Genomic DNA, 25867 nt, shown 5'->3' on the forward strand with positions numbered 1-25867 from the left:
ATCTATAAAACAAACGAAAAAATATCTCTGAAAGCTCCTTGACTGAGTCCTTTTAAACAGTAAACTGGAAATAAAGATCTCACTAAATTTTGTAGGGATTTATCATGAGTAAGAAGTGGGTAGTTAAGTCAGGAGAATATCTAATAGTTGAAGCTAGCTATGGAATGGAGATAAGGGAAATATTATTCAAAGAAAAGCTTATACATCTTGTCCCAAGAATGATAGTCATTAAATTAGCAATGTTATCCCTCAAAATAACCTGTTAATTAATTTAATCACTCCAAATGTAAGGGGAAATGAGAGACAAAAATTAAAGTTGATTTCTGATTACAACCTTAAAAAAAAAAGATAGGCATAAATTAAAACCTGTGTTTCCTAGTTTTTGCTTGACTGAAAATTTTGAAACATACTTACTATTGGTTGTGGCTTTTGATGTTTTTAAGTATAGGTTTTTTTTGCCTGGATTTTTTATGTTTTAGTTTTATAGAATGCTTTCTATAAATCAGATACAGTTCTAAGGTCTTTGTGTACATTTATTTCTCATGAAAAGGCACTCTCCTAATCTTCGTTATCAGAGAAGAGAGATAGCTAAGGCAGAGAGCTTAAATAAATTGTCCATGATCACCCAACTAGATGGTCTGTCAAAGGCAAAACTCCTAACTTTGCATTTTTGAATAATTATTTTTAGACATGTTTCAATATATATTAAATATCTTTTGTGTAAAATAGTTCCACAAGTTTTGAATCATGTGAATTTGGGATAGGTCAAAGTTAAACACTTTGTTAGTTTTCATTTAAATAATTTTGCTATTTGAAATTTTTTTTTATCTCTACACAGATTCTGAAATGAGAGCTATTTACATGAAATCTGTGCGAAGTCCACTGATGAACAATCGGTACAAAATGGTCCATAAGAAACATAACAACATAAACATTTTCTCACAGGTATGAACTATAGAAATATAGTGGAGAATTTCCTGGTGGTGGTGTTGAAATATATCCCTGTTAATGAAGCTTTCATTTTGTTTCTAAAATTGGACCATCAGAACTATTTGCAATAATTTCTACCCTGAGTAAGGAAGGTGGGCTAAATGAATTCTCAAAATCCCTTTTAGTCCTAATTTGATCAAATTATCCTTTTGTTAACTTGAGCTAATTAGAATATACTTTTTAAAATTTTTTTTAAATTTATTTTTTGGCTGCATTGGGTCTTCATTGCTGCATGTGGGCTTTCTCTAGTTGTGGCGAGCGGGGGCTACTCTTTGTTGCGGTGCGCTGGCTTCTCATTGTGGTGGCTTCTCTTGTTGTGGAGCACGGGCTCTAGGCTCATGGGCCTCAGGAGTTGTGGCTCGTGGGCTCAGTAGTTGTGGCACATGGGCTTAGTTGCTCTGCGGCATGTGGGATCTTCCTGGACCAGGGCTCGAACCCATGTCCCCTGCATTGGCAGGCGGATTCTCAACCACCGCGCCACCAGGGAAGCCCTAGAATATACTCTTAAGTTGTTTTCCAATTAGGAGAATACTTAAAGGAAGTGAATAGAACTTTATCATCTACTAGTTAAAATTTTAATTCTTCTATGTTGTCATATTTCTCTTGAAAATTAAGTTTTTCATAAAAATGGTATATCCTAAAAACCATAGATTATTTTTCATTTATGGATAACAATTTCATATTAGCCTTATTTGTTTATAAATTGCCATATTCACCTTGGAAATATGGTCATTCTTATCTCTGTACTTTCATTGTGTTTATTATATAGCATTTATCACATTGTTTATAAATTACTGTTTATTTTTCTGGCTACTTGCACTAGACTGTAAATTTCTAGAGGGTAAATCATTCTTTTTTTATTCCCAAACTCCTCATGTTCTTCCATAAAGAATATAATCAGAAAGAAGATGTGGTATATATATATAATGGAATATTACTCAGCCATAGAAAAGAATGAAATTTTGCCATTTGTGACAACATGGATGGACCTAGAGGACATTACACTAAGTGAAAGAAGTCAGACAGAGAAAGACAAATACTGTATGATTTCACTTACATGTGGAATCTGAAAAACAAATGAACCAACATAAAAAAGAAACAATCATAGACACAGAGAACAAACAGGTGGTTGCCAGTGGGGAGTTGGGGGAGGAGAGAAATAGGTGAGGGAGATTAAGAGGTACAAACTTCCAGTTGCAAAATAAATGTCATAGGTATAAAATGTACAGTGTGGGGAATATAGTCAATAATTATGTAATATCTTTGTACACATTGTAACTAGACTTATCCTGGTGATCATTTTGAAATGTATGTTATGTAACAGGAACTAACATTGTATTGTAGGTTAATTATACTTCAAAAACAAACAAACTAACTCATACAAAAAGAGACCAAATTTATGGTTACCAGAGGTAGGGGAGTGGTGTAGGGGGAAGGAGAATTGGATGATGGTAGTCAAAATGTACAAACTTCCAGTTATAAGATAAATAAGTACTCGGGATGTGATGTACAACATGATAAACATAATTAACACTGCTGTAGGTTAAATATGAAAATTGTCAAGAGAGTAAATCCTAAGAGCCCTCACCACAAAGAAAACCTTTTTTTTTCTATTTCTTTAATTTTGTATCTGTATGAGATGATGGATGTTCACTAAACTTATTTCATGATGTAATAAGTCAAATCATTATGCTGTACACACTATGTACTAATGTAATGCTGTACATTATGCTGTACACATACAACACTGTATAAGTGTTGTACAGTGTTGTATGTCAATTATATCTCAATAAAACTGGAAGAAAAAAAGAATATGCTCAATATATGTTAGTGAGCAAGTGACTGACTTAATAAAGTAAGTGAAATAAATATTCAGAAAGATACCATGAACTTAAAAGAATATGTTAAAACATGCTGATTTTATGAAATTTATAATATTCTTATTTTGTATTTGTATTGTAGATTCCTGAGCAAGATGAAACCTATTTAGAAGACAGTTTTTGTGTTGATGAAGAGGAGTCTTGCAAAAGCCAATCAAGTGAAGAAGTCTGTGTTGATTTTAACCTAATAACTGAAGATTGCTTTGCAAGTAGGAGTAAAAAATATAAAACCAGACGTGCAGTAAAGCTAAAACAAATGAAGATGAGACAAAACTGTGCATCTTCAAAAAAAAAATTATGCAGAATTATTTTACCAGATGATTCAAGTGAGGAGGAAAACGATGTAAATGATAAACAGGAATCCAGCACTGTGATTAATCCAAGTGCAGTTACCAAGAGTGAACAACAAAACCACTGTTTGAATTTAGTGCCTTCTGGGTCTTCATTGCAGTCCAGGGACCACTCTAATCCAGTTGTTAATCAGTCGCCAAACCAGAGACAACAGACACCGCTTAATTTAAAGGTTACAGTTTCCGATGTCTCAGACTTCAAACCTCAGAGCCGTACTAAAATTGAACCTACCTCATCATCATTCACTACTGTTGATTCACAGAAAGACTGTAGAAAATTTCCAATTCAGTTGAAGGTATGAATCAGATTAGAGAAAAAAAGCCTTCGTATGTTTACCAAAACGTTTTCTTTGGTTTGTTTTTCTTTCTTTTGTGTTAAATAACTAGGTCAAAGAAAAATTAGCAAGTGATAAAATTCTTCAGACAAGAAACCAGCACACTAAATTTTATAGCTGATTTGTAGGATGCTTATTTTTAAAATATGTTAATAGTTTTCTGTAAGGAAACCTGCTAATTTTATAAAAAGGATATAGGAAATGGGCTTCCTACAAGGTAAAATTAACAGAAATTAAAGCTCAGAACTAGTTTCTCCAGATTTTTTCTTTCCCCCTCTGAAGGCTTCTGGTATGTAACTCTCATCTACTTATTGGGGTGAGGAGTTTAGGGGTACCAGCTGATTTCCTTCCTTTGAATTTCTTTCCTTCCAGAATGGTTACTATTGATGAAGTAATCCCTAAAATCATTTTCAGTTTTTAAGAGTTCATAGTTGCAGTAGGTTTGCTAAAATAGGGGTTAAAGTCATAGTAATAGGAATCCCTAGACCTAGACTTAGATTTCTCTTTTATTCCAGGTATTTCAGCCCATTCCACCTTAGCAACATGCTCCAGTGTCCGCACAATGGCCCTCAAATTGGCATTTCTAGTTGTAAATTATCTCCAGGCCTTTTTTGCACAAAGTTATTTCTGGAAGGCATAATTAGATAAAATTGACTAGATTAAGTCTTATAAATAGATTGGAGAAGAGCAAAGTACTTAATTTCCCTGAGCCTCGGTATTCTCAGCTATATTAGAAAGATAGTAATCCCAAGGGTCAGGGTAGGTAATACTTGCACAGTACTTTCAAAACCAGTAAGCACTCTCTACATTTCTACTTTGCCACGCTGTAACTAAAAAAAATAGATATAGGCTAGTAATATTTTGAGGACTGTGAAAAAGGATAGAGTTTTAACAGAAATGTGTTTTAACTTTTCCTCTACTATCTAATACTATACATATAGTATGATTCTTCTTCAGATTAGGAGGGGAAGGAATTTGAGATAAATTTGAGAAGACAGAAAATAGACTAAATATCCTGTCAAAAACTGTTAGATACTAAAAATGTTAATACTTATTTTGTCATGTGTATTGCAGACAGTATTCCTTGTTTGTCATTTGCCTTTGTTTTGTTTAATAGTGGGTTTTGCCACAGGAAAATTTAACTTTTTTATACAGTTCCAATTTTTTTCTTTATAGTTTCTGACATCAGTGTCATGTTTAAAAAGCCATTTTGGGGCTTCCCTGGTGGCGCAGTGGTTGAGAGTCCACCTGCCGATGCAGGGGACGCGGGTTCGTGCCCCGGTCCGGGAGGATCTCACATACTGCGGAGCAGCTGGGCCCGTGAGCCATGGCCGCTGAGCCTGCGCGTCCGGAGCCTGTGTTCTGCAACGGGAGAGGCCAGAGCAGTGAGAGGCCCGCGTACAGCAAAAAAAAAAAAAAAAAAAAAAGCCATTTTGTACTCCAAGATGACGAAATAGTTCCAATATTTTCTTTTGGTTCTTTAGTGTTCATTTCTTCCTTCATGACATTTATTCCTTTTCTTAAAAAATTGAATATTAAATATATTTTAAAGATTATTGAGTGATTAGGACTTCCTCTTTAGCTTAGAATACAGAAAGCTGGAAAGAGCATTGCTCCCATCCTTGTAACAACAGCCAAAAAACCAGATAATCTACAAAATCATAAGTTTATTTGGATCTGAGGTTGCAGGACAGCCAATTAGCCTGATATCTAAGGAGACAAGTGCCTCCAAGGAGAGACTTGCTGATTTGGGACAGTCACTGGGCACTGTATAATCTGGCAAGAAGAATTCAGCTAAAACATTAATGAATTGCAAAAGGCAACGGGATAGCATGAGCGTTTAGAACCCCTGGGAGTTGCAGAGAGAAGGGTAATTCACAACCACTCGTGGGCTCTTTTCCAGAGAGTCATCAGATGGTCACAAGAAAGATTGAGAATCAGAGAAAACCTCCTTCCCATTGCAGGCCTTGGGGAAGTGACCAGAAGCTACTTTGGAAAAGGCACCAAACCCCATCTAGTTCCTTCTCCCCTATTTCCCCTATGGAACAAAAAGCATTAAACTACTGGGGGAAGAACAGCAAACCCTACAGCCTCCAGGGCTTAGGTGAAGACCCTTTGCAGATGGAGGAAAGGAATAAGAGAGAAATGCTCTACATCTGAGAAAGGGGCAGGAAAACATCTTGGGCCCAGAGCATTAGAGATCTCTAACCACTGGGGGCAGGGAGAGGGGGAGGATCATTGAGAAGTTCCCACCTCTGAGATCCAGGGACACAATTCCTGCCCAAGACAGGCTGAACCAGGACAATAGAAACCCCCCTCCCCCCGCCTGTCCCCACACTCCTAGCACTCCCTCCAACCAGGCTAGCAAGCAGTAAGTGAGAAATAAAAGCAATCTACTGCTGAGAGAGAGACAAGAGTATGGGGAGAAAAACTCTGAGGCACAGGTTTACAAAGAAAAGTTAGAATATTTAGAAAAATCACCTGGCAAACGAGCCCAGACCTCAGCTCAGTTTGAAAGGACTTTGTGATGTTTTGTCATGGGTCCAAAGCTATTTCTGTACTTTGGTAGAGCTCATATTTACTTCAATCACTACTCTCCTAGACAAGATGTTTGGCTTTCAACCAAAAGTTACAAGATACATAGAAGGAAGAAAAAAACACATTCTCAAGAACCAGACTCAGATATGACCCAGACATTGGAACTATCAGACAGGGAATTTAGAATAACCATGATTAACATGTTAAAGGCACTAGTGGAAAAGTCAAACAAACATGCATGAACAGAAAGGGAATATCATCCAAGAAATGGAATATATAAAGAACAATAAAGTGGAAATGCTAGAAATGGAAAACATGGTAAAAGAGATGAAGAATGTCTGCAATAGGCCCATCAGTAGACTCAATGCAGCCATGGAAAGAACCAACAAACTTAAAGCTAGGTCAATAAAATTACCCAATCAGAAATATAAAGAAAGAGTGAAAAAACAGAATGGAGCATCCAGGAGCTGTGGGAATGTAAGCAGTAGCCTAAGATACATGTAATTGGAATTAAGGAGAAAAGAGAGCAAGTAGAAGATATAGTTGAACAAGCAATGGCTGAGGATTTTCCAAAGTTAATCAACATTGGCATACAAGTATCTGAGTCTCTGGTTTCAATTATTATGGGTATGTTACCTAGGAGTAGAATTCCTGGGCCATATGGTAATTCTTTAATTTTGAGAACTCTCCCCACAGTGGCCTCACCATTTTTCATTCCCACCAGCAATGTACATTCCAGGTTTTTCACATTCTCATCAACACATTTTCCTTTTTTAAAAATTCTAGCCATCCTACAAGGTGTTAAGTGGTAGCTTGGTCCTTCATCTACATAGTCACTTTGCTGATGTTGAAGGAAGAAAAAAAAGTATCAATAAGAAAAATCAGCCTAGGAGTTAGAAGTTTATGGCGCTAACATATATATAACTGATCGTGATTGATGTTTTCTGCTTTTCAGGATACTAGTGCTCTGGAGGATTCTGGCACTTCAGTGGCATACTGTTCCAACTCACGACCACGCTTGGCTGGCACACATGCTTCTCTTAGACTTCCACAGGAAGGCCAAAGAACTTGTATTCTTGTAGACAGTCGTGAAATCACTTCTGGTTCAGAAGTAATTTCTTCCCTAAGAGCAGTTCATGGCTTACAGGTAGAGGTTTGTCCTCTTAATGGTTGTGATTATATTGTGAGTAACCGCATGGTGGTGGAAAGGAGGTCTCAATCTGAGATGTTAAATAGTACCAATAAGAACAAGCTCATTGAACAGATCCAGTACCTACAGAGCATGTTTGAAAGAATATGTGTGATTGTGGAAAAGGACAGAGAAAAAACAGGTTTGTATTTTTAAATGGTTTTGTTTATAAGGCTGTAAAGGAACCTATTATTTGGTTCATTATCCTACTGTCAGGATGTGGGAAGCTCTTAAAATTTAAATACCTGACTCATGAATGTCATTTCATATTTACATAATGCCATAATGTTTTTCATTAGTCATTGTGTTTAAATGCAGCTTGTGAGAATTGAAGGGTGAGAAATTGAAGGCAAGTGAACCAATCATAAGTCTTTTTCTGGGAGCCGCAGAAAGGGTGAGGGGCCCTAAATAAGGCAGCAGTGGGGGAAAGGAGGAATCAGGAGGGAAGTGAAATCAGGAGGTAGCAGGAGTAAGTGGGAGCAATCAAGAATTACTATTGAGCTGAACAGTCTCTTGATTACTGGGCAGTTAGGTAGTGGTGCTGTTCATTGAAATTATGAATATCAGAGAAACAGCAGATTTGAGGGACAAAGAGAGGTTTAACTTTGAATATGTTGAGTTCTCAATGGGTCACTAAAATGGATGCTTAGGATATATTAAAAAATGCAGGCTTGGAGCTTCAGTTAGGGCATTTTTATGGGTAATGTTTAATTGTAATGGGGAGCCCTGAGAATAGTGAAAAGATCATAGGATATGGGATCAGAAGATGCACTGAGTTCTGGTGTCTCTATAGCTATGTGATACTGCATTGACAAATCACTCCCTCTGAGGAGTTAATAATATACTTTTCCTACTCATCCCGGGGTGTTATGAGGATTAAGTGAAATCATACAGCTGAAAGCCGCTATGGAAGAATTCAAGGATTATACAGTCATTATGTAAAAGAAAATAATGTAGTTTACATAAAACACTGGTTCAATTTGAGCAACGTACTTTTCATCGCCACTGTCACTACTGAACCATGTGACCTTGGATAAGTCATTCTGTCTTTCAGTAACCCAAATTTTTTTTTCTTTTTTAATTTGACAAGTGAGGGCTTTAGATTAAGTGATCTTTTGGGTCTTTCTAGCGTTAAAATTCTATAAGTTACTCTTTACTAACATACCCTTTATAAAGGAAATAGATTTGGAATAAAAAGGAAAGTAATATGGCAAAAGTTACGGAAAAACATCTTTTTTTTGGCTTAAGGAAGAATGCCAAAAAAAGGATGTAGGTGGAACATGGAAAGAAAATGAATGGGAAAAGTAGGGAAGTAAATTAATAGGCAGGAGTTAAAGTTATAATGGGTATGCAGGGTATTGAGGTACTCTTGGAATAAATACATGATAATTTTATATCGGTTAGAAGTAATACTTAATGAACCCTTCGGCAATGCTACCATTATGAATTTTAGAGATAAGTAATATGGTCTTGGCCTTTAGGAATGAATTATCTAGGAATATAAACTCTCCCCTGCCTACTCACCTTCTTCTGTAGATTCCAGTTTAAGACACTCATAAAGACCGTTCTCCTTATTTTCTATTTGAGGATCACTTGAAATTTTCAGTGGTAGGGTTTCTCATTAGCATAATGTGGCACTAGTTTGCTTAATGATGTAGATCTTGGGATTTTAATAATATATAGTATTAATGGTCCTACTTAATGTAACTTACTAAGGTTTGCATTTTCCTAAATGTAAAATATTTAGGAGACACATCCAGGATGTTTAGGAGAACAAAGAGCTATGACAGCCTGCTGACTACCTTAACTGGTGCTGGAATCCGAATTCTTTTCAGTTCCTGCCAAGAAGAAACTGCAGATTTGCTAAAGGAATTGTCTTTAGTGGAACAAAGAAAGAATGTTGGTATTCATGTTTCAACAGTGGTGAACAGTAATAAATGTGAGGCACTTCAATTTTATCTCAGTATTCCCAATATAAGTTATATAGCTGCACTGAATATGTGTCACCAGTTTTCATCTGTGAAAAAGATGACAAATAGGTATGTGTTTTAATATTTATTTGGTTGCGCAGGGTCTTAGTTATGGCAGGTGGGCTCCTTAGTTGCAGCACACGGGCTCCTTAGTTGCAGCACACGGGCTCCTTAGTTGCAGCATGTGGGCTCCTTAGTTGTGGCACGTGAACTCTTAGTTGTGGCATGCATGTGGGATCTAGTTCCCTGACCAGGGATCGAACCCGGGCCCCCTGCATGGGAGCACGGAGTCCTATTCACTGCACCACCAGGGAAGTCCCTGATTTAATATTTTTAAATGGTTACTTTAAAATCATCCTTGAAGGCATTTCATAGGAATTTTTTTTTTTTTTTTTTTTTTTTGCGGTACGCGGGCCTCTCACTGTTGTGGCCTCTCCTGTTGCGGAGCACAGGCTCCGGACGCGCAGGCTTAATAGTCGTGGCACACGGGCTTAGTTGCTCCGCGGCATGTGGGATCTTCCCGGACTGGGGCACGAACCCGTGTCCCCTGCATCGGCAGGTGGACTCTCAACCACTGCACCACCAGGGAAGCCCCCATAGGAATTTTAATATTTTTAAAAATAAAGAGGTATAGTGCCTGTTAGATTCTTTCATTCAGTAAAGACTTTGCTTGTCAACATGTATCAGTCACTGCACTAAGCTGAGGACATTGATGGAAGGAAAAAAAAAAACGTAGGCATTGTCTTTGAGTAGCTTAGAGCCCTGTGGGGAGACAGACAGCACTTGATTTGATCTTGCAGTCTCACATTTCTGGGCTGGTTAGTTCTGTAACTAGAAAAATGTTCAAGTTGAAAATTTTAGTAGGCTCTAATGATTTTATTGCTTGAAAATCAAACGAAGGCTTTAGAAAATAGGTTAAACTAAAGGCTCAAATAAGATGTTGAAATTATTATTATAAATGATTTTAAATATAGGGAATAGGCTTTTGTTTTATTTAAACTAATGCTAAGACATAATCAACTGAATGTAAAAATGGGAAAAAATGATTTTCTTAAAGGATTTTATGTTTGGTATTCTTTAAGCAAGAATATTGAATTTTATAAGTCAGAAGTTTTAGTATAATATTTTTGTTTATTTTTCAGCTCACCTCAGGAAATCTCCATGTATGCACAAGTAACTCATCAAAAAGCTGAGGAGATCTATAGATATATTCACTATATATTTGACATGCAAATGTTGCCAAATGATCTTAACAAAGGTAGTTTTAAATCTGATGCATGATCAGACTGCTCAGGTGGGTTATCAAAGAACCCTCACAATACTAAATGCACTTCAATAATCATTGCTGTGGTTTGTGATTATCAGTTTAAAATATATTTCCATATCTGTTATTTTACACTGGTACATTTTTATTTATATAGAACATATAAATGATTTAAAAAAATCTGATGTTTAATAATCATTTTGGTTAGATAATAAAACTTTTTTATTGAACAAAAAGCTTATTGAAGGTACTATTAAGTAAAAGCTAGAGTGAAAGATATATTTTAGAATTTTCCCAATGATTATAGTGCTATCATTGTCATTTGTTAGCATTATAGGTTGATGTGTCTGCTGCCAGCTTAATGGTCATAAACAATTTTTCTCATATATCAACTATATTGAATAGATGTGGGTGGTAGGTGTATTGTGAGATAATGCCCCAGTAACTAGGAAAGTAGAAAATTTAACTGAATCCTAGTTAATAGTCTAATCCTAGTAGCATGAACTCTGATCTATACTACTTTTTTTGGTTGAAGTACCATATTCAAAGAAGTGATATCTTGGAGTTGGAAAATTTCAGTATAGATGAGCTATGGAATGTGGACTTTCATCGTGACCCATAACAGTGTGTCTGTTATGCTACTAATTGTTGGGTAGTTGAACCAACCTCACAGCAGAGGGTTTCACTTAGACTTGGCATGGACTTCAAAGCTGATCTAATTCAAATTGCTTTTCTCGTTCCTTTCTTATCAGATGATAAACGTGAGGCCCAGAAACAAGTGACTTACTCAAGTTTAGACTGGGAAATCTAGAACAAGAACCCAGGAACTAGATAGTTTTCTTTCACTAAAAAAGTTGCTCTGATTGTGAACTTAGCTCCTTTGGGATAGTATAAATTCTGAATTCTACTAAAGCAGTTAATCTCTTATTTCTGCTGTTTAATAATTTTGTCAAAGCCAGAAAGAAAAGAAGTTCTATAAATTATTGGCTCATGTGCAGTTCTCAATTTGTTCTCTCTCAGGTTCAAATTCATCCTTCAGTATCTCACTCCATTATAATGGACTGGACTTTTTGAGCATTTCTCCCTAGTGAGCATGATTTAAGCTTTGTCAAGTAGAAGGAGGAAAGGGACTTCTTTTTCTGGTTCCAGTGTGCTGTTTTTTTTGCTGCTACTCACTCCTGTTACATGGTATCAGTGGTGCATTGGGTAGGGACATCTGGTGCTCTGTGCCCTGGCTGCACACCAGAAGCATGCAGTCCCTCAACAACCTCATAGTGCCCTGGACTGATGACCTCCTTGCAGCACATCTCATGCAGACACCAATGTCTTCAGATTCTGTGTGTTCACCCAACAGACAAAATAGTTCATAAATTGATATGGTTTGAGGGACATAACCTAGAGGATTTCATTTATTTATGCTTGCTGTGTAGAGACCTCTATCCATATTTAAGCTGCAACGGCCTCTTTCTATACTCCTCACAGGTTGCACTTAACTATCGACCCTATCGTTTATTGATCCGTCTTACCGTCTTTGAGCCCTTCAAATCTTTCTTTTCCACTTTTAAGTCTCCTTTGGAGGTTACCTTAAACCTTACTAGTTTATCTAATGACCCAATGGAAAGAAACGGGAATAACCAGGTACCTGGAAGGTGGGATACAATAGTTTTGATAGGACACATGGAATATGGGGAGTGGGGGTACGTTGTGGTTTGTGTCAAGTATATGCTATTTCAAAAATTATCTTTTTGTTTCGTATTACAGAATTTAACTACCTTCTAATTTTTTAAAAAAATTTTATTGGAGTATAGTTGATTTACAATGTTGTGAATACCTTTTAATTCTTAAAACACTATCCACTAACATCAAGCAGCATGGTATTACACCAAATATTGGCAACTTAGAGTTCTACAACAGAATTTTTTAGAGCTACTCTAAAATAACCCTTTCATTTGTTTCATCCTTCATCTATCAAAAATCTCTGTGGCAGAAACTATCATGGTAGTTTAAAGGAGAGTGATCTGTTTGCTTGCACTATTCTTCTTAAATCTTGTGTTTCTACAAATCCTGTAGTTCTTTAGCTGCTGATTATTACTGACTAAATTCTTAAGAAACAAGAAAGTATACTTTTTCTAACAGTTCTGGTATTTTTCAAGGAAATGAACTGAACCATTAACAAACAAAATGCATTTTTTCTATGATCCAGTAATTAGAAAAACCAACCAAAACATGAATATTATAAAAGCAAATTTACTTTATTTGAACAACCTACCTGGAGAGAAAGAGTGGGTAAATACGTACTAAAACCAGAGGGAAAAAAATTCTGTCAAATTTTTTTTTAAAAGAAGATGTTGGGGGTACGAGTTTATTAATTAATTAATTTATTTTTGCTGTGTTGGGTCTTCGTTTCTGTGTGAGGGCTTTCTCTAGTTTGTGGCAAGTGGGGGCCACTCTTCATCACAGTGCGCGGGCCTCTCACTATCGCGGCCCCCCCTGCTGCGGAGCACAGGCTCCAGACACGCAGGCTCAGTACCCGTGGCTCACGCGCCCAGTCGTTCCGCGGCATGTGGGATCCTCCCAGACCAAGGCTCGAACCCGTGTCCCCTGCATTAGCAGGCAGATTCTCAACCACCGCGCCACCAGGGAAGCCCTATGTCAAATTTTAAAGCATAATGGCATAATATGCTAAAAGAAGTTTATTTCTAAAGAAGCTGTCTGAAAGGAAAACAGTGTTTACTATGACATGACATAGTAACTTGACTCCTTACAGTAAAAGAGCTATAACCTGAATGTTTGTCTAATCCAGTCTTTTAAATACTGAGACCAAATTTACGCCATGTCTGCTTAAGAATACAACAAAATCTGTTCTCTTATTCTACCTAATAAAAATACTGAAAAAGCAATAAATTAAATTTACATAGGTTTCATGAATATGCCAATCACAAGTTTTAAGAAAAACAATCAGGAGAAAGCTTGTCAAATGGTTTAAACAACATGTACTGATAACTGAAACATTAGATCAACTCTGGCTTTTATACCAAGTGGTGACAACTGGTAACCTAAAGTTTTCATGAACTCAGTAGCTACCAATACAATCTATTTTTTAATTCTCCCCCACCTCTCCCCTTAAGGATAGCAACATTTTCTTGAATGCTTCTGAAAAAAATCTGTATGGAACATGATTTTCTTAAAGTAAACAGACTAAGATGCTTATGAGAGACATCTATATATAACACATGAAACCTATGAAAAAGAGTCTGCAATTTCATATGAAGCTACATTATAAAAAAAAAAATACATCCTTCAAATGAAGATACAGATACACTGTCTGCTTCTTGATAAACATCCTGGAAGTATTCTCATTTTTACTATGCAGAATCAGAGTTCGAAAAATAAGAATCTTTCTCTTCTTCCTCTAAAGACTCCATAGCATTAGTGAAAAGTTTTCCAATACCAGAGTTTTCTGCTAATTCTGTAAAGAGAAGTTTAATAAAAAGATTAATATATTTCTAAAAACAATTTCAATGAAATTGAAAATAATAGGAAACCAATTGGTAGATCTGCCCACTTGTGAGCAATTAATTTTAATACTATGTTAATAAAGAGACTACCCTATAAATAGAACAGAGCTACAAAAGAAAGATGTAAGTATATTACCTTTGTTAAATGGGGTTTTTCTTCTTGATGGTGGAGTTGAAAAATCACTTTCAATCTACAAGAGAGTTCATATTAGCTAAGTGATGCCTCCTCTGAAGCCTGCTTCATATGTAGACAAAATTCAGCATGCTTTACCCCAATAAAACATTACAAACTAATGCTACAGTGGTTAAAGGATAGCCTCTGAAAGTTGCCAAAATCTACTGAGTACTTATTCCATTACACTAGCAAAATTTGAATTCTCTGTACTTTAAATTCTTGGCTAAAATAATAATTTATATGGCAAGTTTTAAGTATATAATGCATGCTTATATATACATCAGTGCTTTTTAAACTACTGGCCATGACTATCTTTAAAAAATGAAAATGAATAGAACAGAAAAGAAAATATGACAGAGTATACCCACTGTACTAAGGATAAGTATTATTGAAAGAAACTTTAGATATACAAACTCGTGTTCATAGATTGCCATGGAAATGTATTTTTTCCTGTGAAATGAGTCAAAACACTATTACAACATTTAGCCCTCAAAAATCATTCAATGAGATAAACCAGTATCATCATGATCAAGAGGAGGAACCAAGATGGGAGAATAGAAGGACATGAAACTCACCTCTTCCCAAAAATACATCAAAAATACATCTACATGGGGAGCATTTTCTCAGGATAGCTTACTGAACACTGACAAAAGGTATCAGACACCCAGAAGTGCAAGAAATATCTCCATATAACCCAGTAGGATGAAAGAAAAAATAAAGGAATTGGGATGAGACCTGCGGCACTGGGAGGGAGCTGGAAAGGGGAAACGTTCCCGCACCCTGGGAAACTCCTTAACTGGTGGGAAGATCAGCTGGGACAGAAAGGGAGCTTCATAGGCTTGGAAGAGAGCACAGAAGCCAGCTGGTGGCAGGCAGAACAGAGACTAGCACAGAGGATCTGTGCTACCTCACTGCAATCCCCAGCCTGAGATGGTCGCCGTGTGTGTGTGTGTGTGTGTGTGTGTGTGTGTGTGTGTGTGTGTGTGTGTGTGTGTGTGTGTGTGTGTGTGTGTGTGTGTGTGTGTGTGTGTGTGTGTGTGTGTGTGTGTGTGTGTGTGTGTGTGTGTGTGTGTGTGTGTGTGTGTGTGTGTGTGTGTGTGTGTGTGTGTGTGTGTGTGTGTGTGTGTAGGGGGGGGGAGGGAGCAATGGGATGACCGGGTTGGGCTTCAGAGGACACACCTGGGGAGAGTACGGGGGTTGGCTAAACGGATACAGCCTGAAGGGGCTGGAGAGTAGTTATAGGGCCTCAACCGAGGGTGTATGTGGAAGAAGCCCAGGCCGCCACAGAAGCAAATCACTGTTGTTAAGGGGTGGGATGCATGAAGGAAGAGAGGGGCGGGGCCTGACATAGCATCCTCTTTCTTGGGCTCTGGGAGCAGGACAATGGGTGCTCCTGTGGCTGAGATGGGACTAGCCTCGCAGCTGTAGGCTTTGTGTGTGACTGCACGCAGAGGCAGGGCTGGGGTCTGGGCTGCTTCCATAGCTCATGGTGGGTCCAGGTATGTGACTGCTGTGGTCCTGGTACCTAACTTTAGTGGATCTGCGCTGGCGGCTTTGTGAACACAGTGTCTGAGGGACACCACAGCCGACTACCTGCATTCCCACGGTGGAGGCGGGGCCAAGGGCAGTGCCAGTGACAGTGTACTTTGTGGGCTTGCACAGGTGACACACAGAGCGTACCCCCCAGTGGACAGCTCGAGCAATGGAATACTCAGTGGCTCTTCTCTCAGTGGGAGAGCTCCAGTTTCACCTACCTCACACTGCAGCTCAGAAACGTATCTAGGGGCTTCTATTCCAATAACTGGGGAGCAGATGCTGCCCCCAACAGGGCTGTGACAACCAGAGAGCAAAGAAGAGACCCTGCTCAATATCCAGTGCAGGCTCTAGTCACCACACGAGTCATACCCCCTATGAAAAGGACCCCGGCCAGCACACACTGAAGGAAAATGCAGCAGGCATCCCTACTAGAAACAGCCCATGCACCAAAAATATTAGACTTATGCAGGCTACAAAGGGATGCTCCCACATAAAAACAGCCCTTCAAGGCCATAGTAAATAATTATTTCTCCTAAGCTCACAGAGTCAGAGAAATAAAAGTAAAATGAAGAAGTAGTGGAACCACTCCCAATTAAAAGATCAAGAGAATTCTCCTGAAAGAACAAAACAGACCTCTTCAGTCTAATAGACACTGACTTCAGAAAGGAAATAATGAAAATACTGAAGGAATTAAGAAGGGCTATTGATAGAAATGAAGATTACTATAAAAAGAAACTAGAAACTATAAAGAGGAACTAAGAAGAATTGGAAAACTTATTTGCCGAGATGAAAGCTGAGCTAAAGGCAATGAATAACAGAATGAATAATGCAGAGGAACAAAGAAGTGATCTGAAAGAATAAGAGAAATCACCCAATTAGAACAGCAGAGAGCCAAATGAAAAGAAAAATGAAACCAACAGAAGAGACCTATAGGATAATATAAAGCATGCCAATCTACACATAACAGAGATCCCAGAAGGAGAAGAAAGAAAAAAGGATATTGAAATGTATCTGAAGAAATTATGGTTGAAAACTTCCCAAACCTAAAGAAGGAAACAGATATCCAGGTACAGGAAGCACAGAGGGTCCCAAACAAGATGAACCCAAACAGACATATCATAATTAAAATGGCAAAAGTTAGAGGATTCTAAAGGCAGCAAGAGAAAAACAAAGATTTAATTATAAGGAAACCCTCATAAGGCAATCAGCTGATTTCTCTACATAAACATTGCAGGCCAGAAGGGAATGGCAGGATATAAAGTCCTGAAAGGGAAAACCCTGCAACCTAGGATACTCTACCCAGCAAGATTATCATTTAGAATAGAAGGAGAGAGAAAGAATTGCTCAGACAAGCAAAAACTAAGAGTACACCTATCCTAAAGGAAGACCTATCCTAAAAGGTCCTCTCTAAATAGAAAAGAAGCAAGAATCCATAGGAAAGAGAAAATCACAATTGGAAAGTAAATCAATTAAATAAGCCAGGACACAGACTAAAAAAAAAAAAAAATCAAAAAATTTCTGTGAAAGTGATGATAACCACAATGAACAGCAAAAGGATTAACATGAAGATGTAAAAGAAGACATCAAAATAATAAAAATGTGGGGGAGGAGAGTAAGAAAATGTACATTTTTTTTTCTAGAATGTGTTTGAGCCTATATGACTACCAGTCTAAAGCAAGTAGATATAGGAAGGGGTTAACATACTTGAAAAACAGAGTAACCACAAATCAAAAACATACAATAGATGCACAAAACCCAAAAAGAACACAAGGATAAAGAAAACCATCAAACTGCAAAAGGAAAATGAAAAAGGGACAAAGAAGAAATATAAAATCAATGGAAAAACAAGGTTTAAACACCAATAAATTCATATCTATCAATAATTACCTTAAATGTCAATGCACTAAATGTTCCAATAAAAAGACACCGAGTGGCAGATCGGATAAAAAAACAAGAACCTACAATATGCTGCCTACAAAGAGACCCACTTTAGGGCAAAGAACACACACAGATTGAAAGTGAGGGGATGGAAAAAGATATTTCATGGAAACGGGAATGAGAAGAAAGCAGAGGCCGCAATACTCATTATCAGACAAAACAGACTTTAAAACAAAGATAAAGAAGGACACTATAAAATGATAAAATGATCAATACAAGAAGAGGATATTACACTTGTCAATATATATGCACCCAACAGAGAAGTACCCAGAGACATAAAACAAATACTAACAGATATAAAGAGAGAAACTGATGGGAATACAATAATAGTAAGAGACTTTAACACCTCACTCACATCAATAGACATATCTTTGAGACAGAAAATCAATAAGGCAACAGAGATCCTAAATGATACAATATCATCATGATCCCCACTTCATACCACATATGAATAAAATGAGATTAGAAAGCTCAAGTAGCTTGCCTTGTCATAAAGCTGGTATGGAGTCAGACCTTGAAATCAGAAGTTTTAATACTAAATCCTTTGTTCTTTCTATCCTCACACACTCACTGGCTACAAATAAAACCAAAATTTCATTCTTGTAAGGAATGGACTGGAAAAAGAAAATCTGAGAAACACTGAGAGGGCGTCTGCCCACACCTTCAATTATGGAGTAGAGGTTTCTTTTGAAGAATTTAGTCTCCAGACTGATTTTAAACCAAGGTTCCCAGAGGTATCTACCATTTCCTGTGGACAAATAAAGCCTACAAAGATTACGTCTGATTAGGTAATCCTAATGTTAAGTTTAGAGACTCTCTGAGAGGAACTATACTCTAGCAGGTGTGCAATATAAATATTTCAGTGTGGGTGAGGAAGAAAGATGGCCATAACCTGGTCAGAAGGAATATACCCTCAGGGAATAAGGTAGTCTCCCATTTTACCTCCATCCAGAAATTATCATTCTCTAAGAATGGCTATTTACTTTGAGGAAATTTGAGGTGAATTAGCTTTTCCAGAATACTTATAGTTTTATCTGGATATAAATTATTCAGATTAAAATCAGAAATTAAAAATTTAAAAATTAATTCAAGAGGATTCTCCTAATCTTTTCTCAAAGGGATACAGATCACTGTAAGGCAATTTTGAGTTAAAATTTTTTCTGTAATTAGATTTTGAGTTAAAATTTTTTCTGTTATTGACATACACACACACACATAAAATCAAGTAGCTGAATCTGAAAAAATTTGAAACCATTTTGAACCTGCAGAGGATTTAATGAAATTTCTTATTGTATGACAATCACAACTCAATTAGTGTGGATTATTCCCCAATCATTGAATAGATATGCTTTTGTTTTGTGTGAAATGTCTCTAACCTATATGTGTTCTTTCCACCCTGCCAGACTCCTCAAATGAAAATTCTCACCTTGCTCAAATGCTTCAGTCTATGAGCTGCCATCCATAATCCTACAGCACTTAGGTACTTACCTCACTCATAGCCTCATAATTTACTTGTATTAGGCTGTAAGCAACTTGAAGGCAGGAACTGTTATATAACATAACTACAATAATTTGCCATATATTATAGTTGTTCAATAGGTATATGTTGAATAAATGAATGGTGAATAAAAATACTTACTGTTTTTTTCTTGATATTGCCCCAGACAGTGCCACCTTTACTTTTATGGGTTTTTTGCATACGAAAAACATATTTATCACAGTCAGCCCTGTTTAAATATAAAATAACAGGTCAACATTAACTACCATACTTTTATCCACAGGTTGAACAGCAACTGACAAAATGAATTTAAAATGTTTCAATATTTTAAAAGTACATTTTCTTTTCCATTTTTAAAAAGGCAATCATGTACCAATGGAAATAGACAAAATGCTTCAATCTAAGACTGTTTTGGGAAATGATGGTTTACCCATTGTCTTTTGTCCCATTTGTGCTCTTTCCAATCTCTATCTTGCTGCCTGTCTTTTCTAAAACTCACAGAGACTTCTTGTCCCTTGATTCACTTTTGTTATACCTTTCACTCCTTTCTCTTATTCATGTCTTCCTTCCCTCTCCAGATTGAATTTTAAAAGTTGATCATTTTAAGGATAAGACTGGTGATGAAAGCCCTCAATTAATTTATGGCTTCCAACTGTGTTTAGTCTTCAGTTCAGCTCGTAAGCCTTTTATTTCTACATAGTTACATCTTTCTTATATCCCCCATACCAACTAAGAATTTTTTTTCATTTCTTTTTACCTTACCTCTCTCCCTTCTCATTCTTTGCAAATAAGCTTGACTCATAATTTACAGATGAAAACTGAAGCCACATGTAATGTCGTTCTCAATTTCCCCAACAATTACTTATGACAGTAAATGCAGCTGAACACCAATTCTAATTCTCTCTTTTGGCTTCAAGATCCTATATGATTGACTATCCTTTCCTTTATGACTATTTGGGAGCAACCTTAAAGGTATGACGTGTAGAAATGTGTAAATGTGTGACATATTAAGATATTAATGTGAACCACAAACTCTGCTGCATAGCAGGTGAATAAGCCTAGCCAGTGGTTCAGGATCAGCATCTCATGGGTCTGTTGTCCTGAACAAACCAGAGACTTGGGGATTAATAAAAAAAACTGTTTTGTTACTTAATATTGTTATGAGAAGGAAACTAACTGCTAGAGTTGGTGAAGTCAAGAGATTGAAGAGGTCTAGGAAACTCATATTTTAAAAATAAAGAAGTTTTAGGAAATATATTCTTGATATAAATGAGCCCACCATATGCTCTATAAGAAAAAAAAAGCCATTTTCCTTAATTGTAAAAGTGATACATATAAAAAAATAACGTGACAACCTGTATCAGTGTAATTCTACAATATAGAGATAATGGCTGGTGATATTTTTGGTCAAGAAATTTCCTTTCTCTTATGAATACATGTTATGTAAACTGGGATCATACTGTATGTAATTTTATTTCTTAGCTTTTAAAAATTATCCACTGAACATTATGTCATTAAAAATTCTTGAAGGCATCATTTTGAATTGTTATATATTATTCTATTATATGGACAAATCCTAATTTCTTTATTTTTAAAATTTATTTTTTTATTTTTGGCTGCGTTGGGTCTTCGTTGCTGCATGTGGGCTTTCTCTAGTTGTGGTGAGCGGGGTACTTTTTGTTGGGGTGCACGGGCTTCTCATTGCGGTGGCTTCTCCTGTTGTGGAGCAGGGGCTGTAGGCGCGCAGGCTTTAGTAGTTGCGGCTCGCGGGCTCTAGAGCATGGGCTCAGTAGTTGTGGCACACAGGCTTAGTTGCTCCATGGCATGTGGGATCTTCCCGGGTCAGGGTTCGAACCCGTGTCCCCTGCATTGGCAGGCAGATTCTTAACCACTGCGCCACCAGGGAAGTCCAACAAATCCTCATTTCTTGACTTTCCTTACTGTTGGACATTTAGGTCATTTCCAAATTTTCAGTATTGTTTTGTGGTGAACATCTCTGTTCATACAAATGTGCATACATACTTGCCCAAACCTCATATTTCCTCAGAAATAAAATTCAAGGGCCAAAGGGATGACTATTTTAAAGCTAATAATTTGGCCAAAGTGCTTACCAAAAACTGTGTCCAAAATTATATGCTTCCCAGAAATAAACCCACACACCTCTGGTCAACTAATCTTCAACAAAGGAGGCAAGAATATACAATGGAAAAAAGTCTCTTCAGCAAGTGGTGTTGAGAAAGTTGGACAGCTACATGTAAATCAATGAAGTTAGAACACACCCTCACACCATACACAAAAGTAAACTCGATATGGCTTAAACTCTTAAATATAAGACATGACACCATAAAACTCCTAGAAGAGAACATAGGCAAAAACATTCTGACATAAATGATACCAATGTTTTCTTAGATCAGTCTCCCAAAACAACAGAAATAAAGGCCAAAAATAAATAAATGGGACTTAATCAAACTTACAAGCTTTTGTAGAGCAAAGAGAACCATAAACAAAACGAAAAGACAGCCTACAGACTGGGAGAAAATATTTGCAAATGATGTGACCAACAAGGGCTTAATTTCCAAAATATACAAACAGCTCATACAACTCAACCACAAAAAAACAAACAACCCAATCGAAAAATGGGCCCAAGACCTAAATAGACATTTCTCCAAGTAAGACATATAGATGGCCAACAAACACATGAAAAGATGCTCAACATCACTAATTATTAGAGAAATGCAAATCAAAACTACAGTGAGGTATCACCTCACACCAGTCAGAATGGCCATCATCAAAAAATCTACAAACAATAAACACTGGAGAGGGTTTGGAGAAAAGGGAACCCTCTTGCACTGTTGGTGGGAATGTAAACTGGTGCAGCCACTATGGAGAACAGTACAGAGGTTCCTCAAGAAACTAAAAATAGAGTTGCCATATGATCCAGCAATCCCACTCCTGGGCATATATCCAGACAAAACTATAATTCAAAAAGATAACATGCACCCCTGTGTTCATTGCAGTATTATTCACAATAGCCAAGACATGGAAGTAACCTAAATGTCCATCAACAGATGAATGATAAAGAAGATATGGTACATATACAAAATGGAACACTACTCAGCCATGAAAAAGAATGAAATAATGCCATCTGCAGAAATATGGATGGACCTAGAGACTGTCATACAGAGTGGAGTTAAGTCAGAAAGAGAAAGACAAATACCATATGATATCACTTATATGTGGAATCTAAAATATGACACAAATGAACCTATCTACCAAACAGAAACAGACTCACAGACATAGAAAACAGACTTGTGGTTGCCAAAGGGGAGAGGGGGTGCAGGAGAGATGGATCGGGAGTTTGGGATTAGCAGATACAAACTATTATATATAGAATGGATAAACAACAAAGTCCTACTGTATAGCACCGGGAACTATATTCAATATCCTGTGATAAACCATAATGGAAAAGAGTGTGAAAAAGAATATATATATGTATAATTGAATCACTTTGCTGTACAGTAGAAATTAACATTGTAAATCAACTATACTTAAATAAATTTTAAAAAATTAAAAAAATTATATGCTCAATATACTTTCACCTGCACTAAATACTAAATTAAAAGTAAAAATAATTTGTGGATTGCTAGGGAAAAATTATGTTTTTGCTGAATAAATGCAAATTAAAATTTCACTAAGCTTCATGAGAGTACTAAGTGCTTTTTTTTTTTTCAGTCATGATCATCTGGCTTCTATCTCTCACACCCCATGGAAATTGCTCTTAAGATCAGCACTGGCCTGCTTAATTGCCAAATGAATAGCCTATTTTCAGGCCTCATTTTTACCATTTTCCATTTTTTTCTCTGTGTTATATGACTGTTGGCCACCCATATGTTTTCTTAATTTTATTTATTTATATTAAAAAATAATGCTCATATTCAAATCGTGTGAAATTCAAAAAAGTATTCCTCTTATTTGTCCCAAGCTATCTTAGTTCTTCTCCCTAAGAATCACCAATGTTTTCAGTTGCTTATGTATCCCTTCAGAGATATTTAATCACATAAAAGTAATTATGTGATTTTAATCACATAAAAGCAATATATTTAAATCACATAAAAGCAGTTGTTTTATATTTAATCACATAAAAGCAATCACAAGTATATACACACAGTCCCGATTTACACAAATTGTAACACATAATTAACCACATCTAACTTTTTGCATTTAATATATCTTGGACATTTTACCACAAGTACATAAAGAATTTCTTCATTAATGTCTATGGCTACATAATATATCAGAATTTATTTGATTAGTCCCTGATTGATGGACATTTGTTTCCAGTCTTTTGTCATTATAAACAATACTGCAATGAATTAGTTGTACATTCACAATTCTCGAAGTAGGACTGCTAAGTCAGAGCATATGCATTTATAATTTTGATAGATATCAACAAATTACTGCCTGCAGAGACTGAACTAATTTACCTTCTCACTAGTAATGCATGAGAATGGCTTTCCTTTTCTTGTTTATTTGTAGGAGTGTTATAACAGAGAAATTAGCCTTCTTCCTGTGATGAGTTCCACAAATTCTTTTCTCAGACTGTCATTTGTCTTTTGATTGTTTATGGTGGTTGGTACCAGGTAAAATGTTTTATTTTCTGTATGGTTGACTTTATCATACTTTTTGTTAGTGGCTTCTGCTTCTTCTGAGGTTATAAAATAATTCTCTAAGGTGTTTTTAAGGTATATTTTATAGTTTAATTCTTTACAGGCAAAACTTTGACCCATCTAGAATCTAACGTAAAGTGTCACTTGTGTACTGACACTATTGAATAACATCCCTCCTTGTGGAAACTGTCCATCCTTGACTTCTAGGAACTATTCTTTCATGATTTTTTAAAAATAATGATGACTCCTTTCATTACTGACATCTACTCTCTTCAACTCATGGAATATTAAAAGTTGATGCAGAGAATTACAGTATCATATGCACAAATACTTACCTATTTATAGAGGCTAGCATGCCAGGACTGACATGCTGACACTGAGGAGTTTTTGCCAGTGGAAAGATAACCGATGATGGAGTTGTTGGATTTCTGTCCATATTTGGCAGAATATCATCCTCTTCTTGACTGTCCCGGAAACTTGGTAACTAGAAAGCAAATATATATTACTGACAGGCACTCCTAAAAACGGAATTCCTCATTATCACAAATTGTTTTTTTGGGGAGATGATAAGTTGTTTTCTGTCTTATAATTTCACAACTGAGTAACTAAAAATATTAGTAGGTAGAGAACAGAGCCTTGGCCTCTAAAAAACCTAGTTTCTGTTGTGTAAAACAGAGATAATGGATACACATTTCTAGCGCTGTGTAGACTAGGGTCAGCAAATGTTTTCTGTAAAGAGTCAGACAGAAAATATTTTAGGGTTTTGTGGTCCATACAGTCTCTATTCCAACTACTCAGCTCTGCTGTTGAAGCAGGAAAGCAGCCATAGCTAACATGTCTGTGTTACAATAAAATATTGTTTACAAAAAAAGGTGATATGCCAGATTTGGCCTATGCACCAAGTATGCTGACCTCTGTGTAGACAGAACAAAACAAAACTGTAATTGATTTACTATTATGCTTGGTACTAAATAGACAGTCAAGCAGTATTAAACTTTTTGTGTGCATATATTTCCAATAAACAGCAATTCAATCCTTAAGATTTTACTCACCTTTATATTAAAACCTTAGAAACAGTGGACTTCTGCCACAGAAAATGAACTAATTCACTGCTTTCTATTTCTATTGCTTTCAAAATGTTGCTACTGTTGCATTTAGGCCAAAACAAATATAGAACCTGAAATGATGGGGGAATAATATAAAGGGTACAATGCCTAAAGGACCATGGTTTTTGTGCAAAGAACACAGTAAGATTCTCAGATGGCTCCCTTAAAATACCTTCCTTCATAACCTGTGTAGGCAAAAAGAGAGCTCAGATAATGATGTTATTATGAAATTCTTAAAGCACTGTGTAGCCTTTTAAAATTGGAGATGATTTAACAACATTGTGAAATGGGTAGATGAAAAAATTACCCTTAAGTGTAGCTCACTAAAACAAATCTCAGTTTTTATGCTTAATAGTCCAGTTGTCTATATACATCCATTTCTGCATTACTTTAATCTTAATATTCTTAACATTTTATATTTAGAGTCTACAAAGTCTCAGATTTGCACTTAATATTTGCACTATATTTAACCGTGTTTATGAAGTACATCCTTACTGGATATACAGATTGTTTTCAGCTTTTTGCTGTGAAGATAAATGTACAAGGAGTATCTTTGTGAAGATTTTTGCCTTCTTTTGAATTTCTTAGGATAAACTCCCATGAATAGATATAATCTTTATGGCTCTCATATACTGCCATAATGCTTTCCAAAAGATAAGATTCAATTATGTATACACTGACATATGACTATATCAACATGCCTACTGCTTTTTGTTAGTGAATATTTTAACTTATTTTTTTAAAAGATTCTGTAATTTAGAAGGTATATAATTTATTTTGTTTTCCTTTGATAGCCAGTTAAAATGCCCCTAAGTGTTCATTCAGCCTTTTAAATTTTTCTTGCCTACTTTTTTCCTGTGAGCTTGATACTTTTTATTATTCCAGTAACATCTGAATGAGTTCTTCATATTAT

General features: G+C 36.4%; 2 protein-coding genes across 8 annotated transcripts in view; one reads left to right on the plus strand and one right to left on the minus strand.

The window, feature by feature from the left end:
- Positions 1-10653, plus strand: part of FANCM (FA complementation group M) — a 54191-nt gene extending 43538 nt beyond the window's left edge. For 5 of the 6 annotated variants that reach the window (XM_033428437.2, XM_012533081.3, XM_033428438.2 and 2 more), the window contains 5 exons: positions 839-945; positions 2953-3516; positions 7049-7424; positions 9030-9321; positions 10395-10653. In XM_033428437.2, coding sequence (XP_033284328.2) covers positions 839-945; positions 2953-3516; positions 7049-7424; positions 9030-9321; positions 10395-10533 — 1478 coding nt within the window. In that variant the 3' untranslated portion in view covers positions 10534-10653. The remainder of the gene's footprint in view (positions 1-838; positions 946-2952; positions 3517-7048; positions 7425-9029; positions 9322-10394) is intronic. The other variant, XM_033428439.2, reaches the window with a different exon arrangement.
- A 2094-nt stretch (positions 10654-12747) lies between these two features.
- MIS18BP1 (MIS18 binding protein 1) overlaps positions 12748-25867 on the minus strand; it is a 60757-nt gene continuing 47637 nt past the window's right edge. For both annotated transcript variants that reach the window (XM_033428442.2, XM_049706885.1), the window contains 4 exons: positions 24184-24332; positions 19323-19410; positions 14171-14225; positions 12748-13985 (listed from right to left, as the gene is read on the minus strand). In XM_033428442.2, the coding sequence (XP_033284333.1) occupies positions 13882-13985; positions 14171-14225; positions 19323-19410; positions 24184-24332 (396 nt within the window). In that variant the 3' untranslated portion in view covers positions 12748-13881. The remainder of the gene's footprint in view (positions 13986-14170; positions 14226-19322; positions 19411-24183; positions 24333-25867) is intronic.

Source organism: Orcinus orca, chromosome 2 (assembly GCF_937001465.1).
Source record: "Orcinus orca chromosome 2, mOrcOrc1.1, whole genome shotgun sequence".
Classification (NCBI taxonomy): Eukaryota; Metazoa; Chordata; class Mammalia; order Artiodactyla; family Delphinidae; genus Orcinus; species Orcinus orca.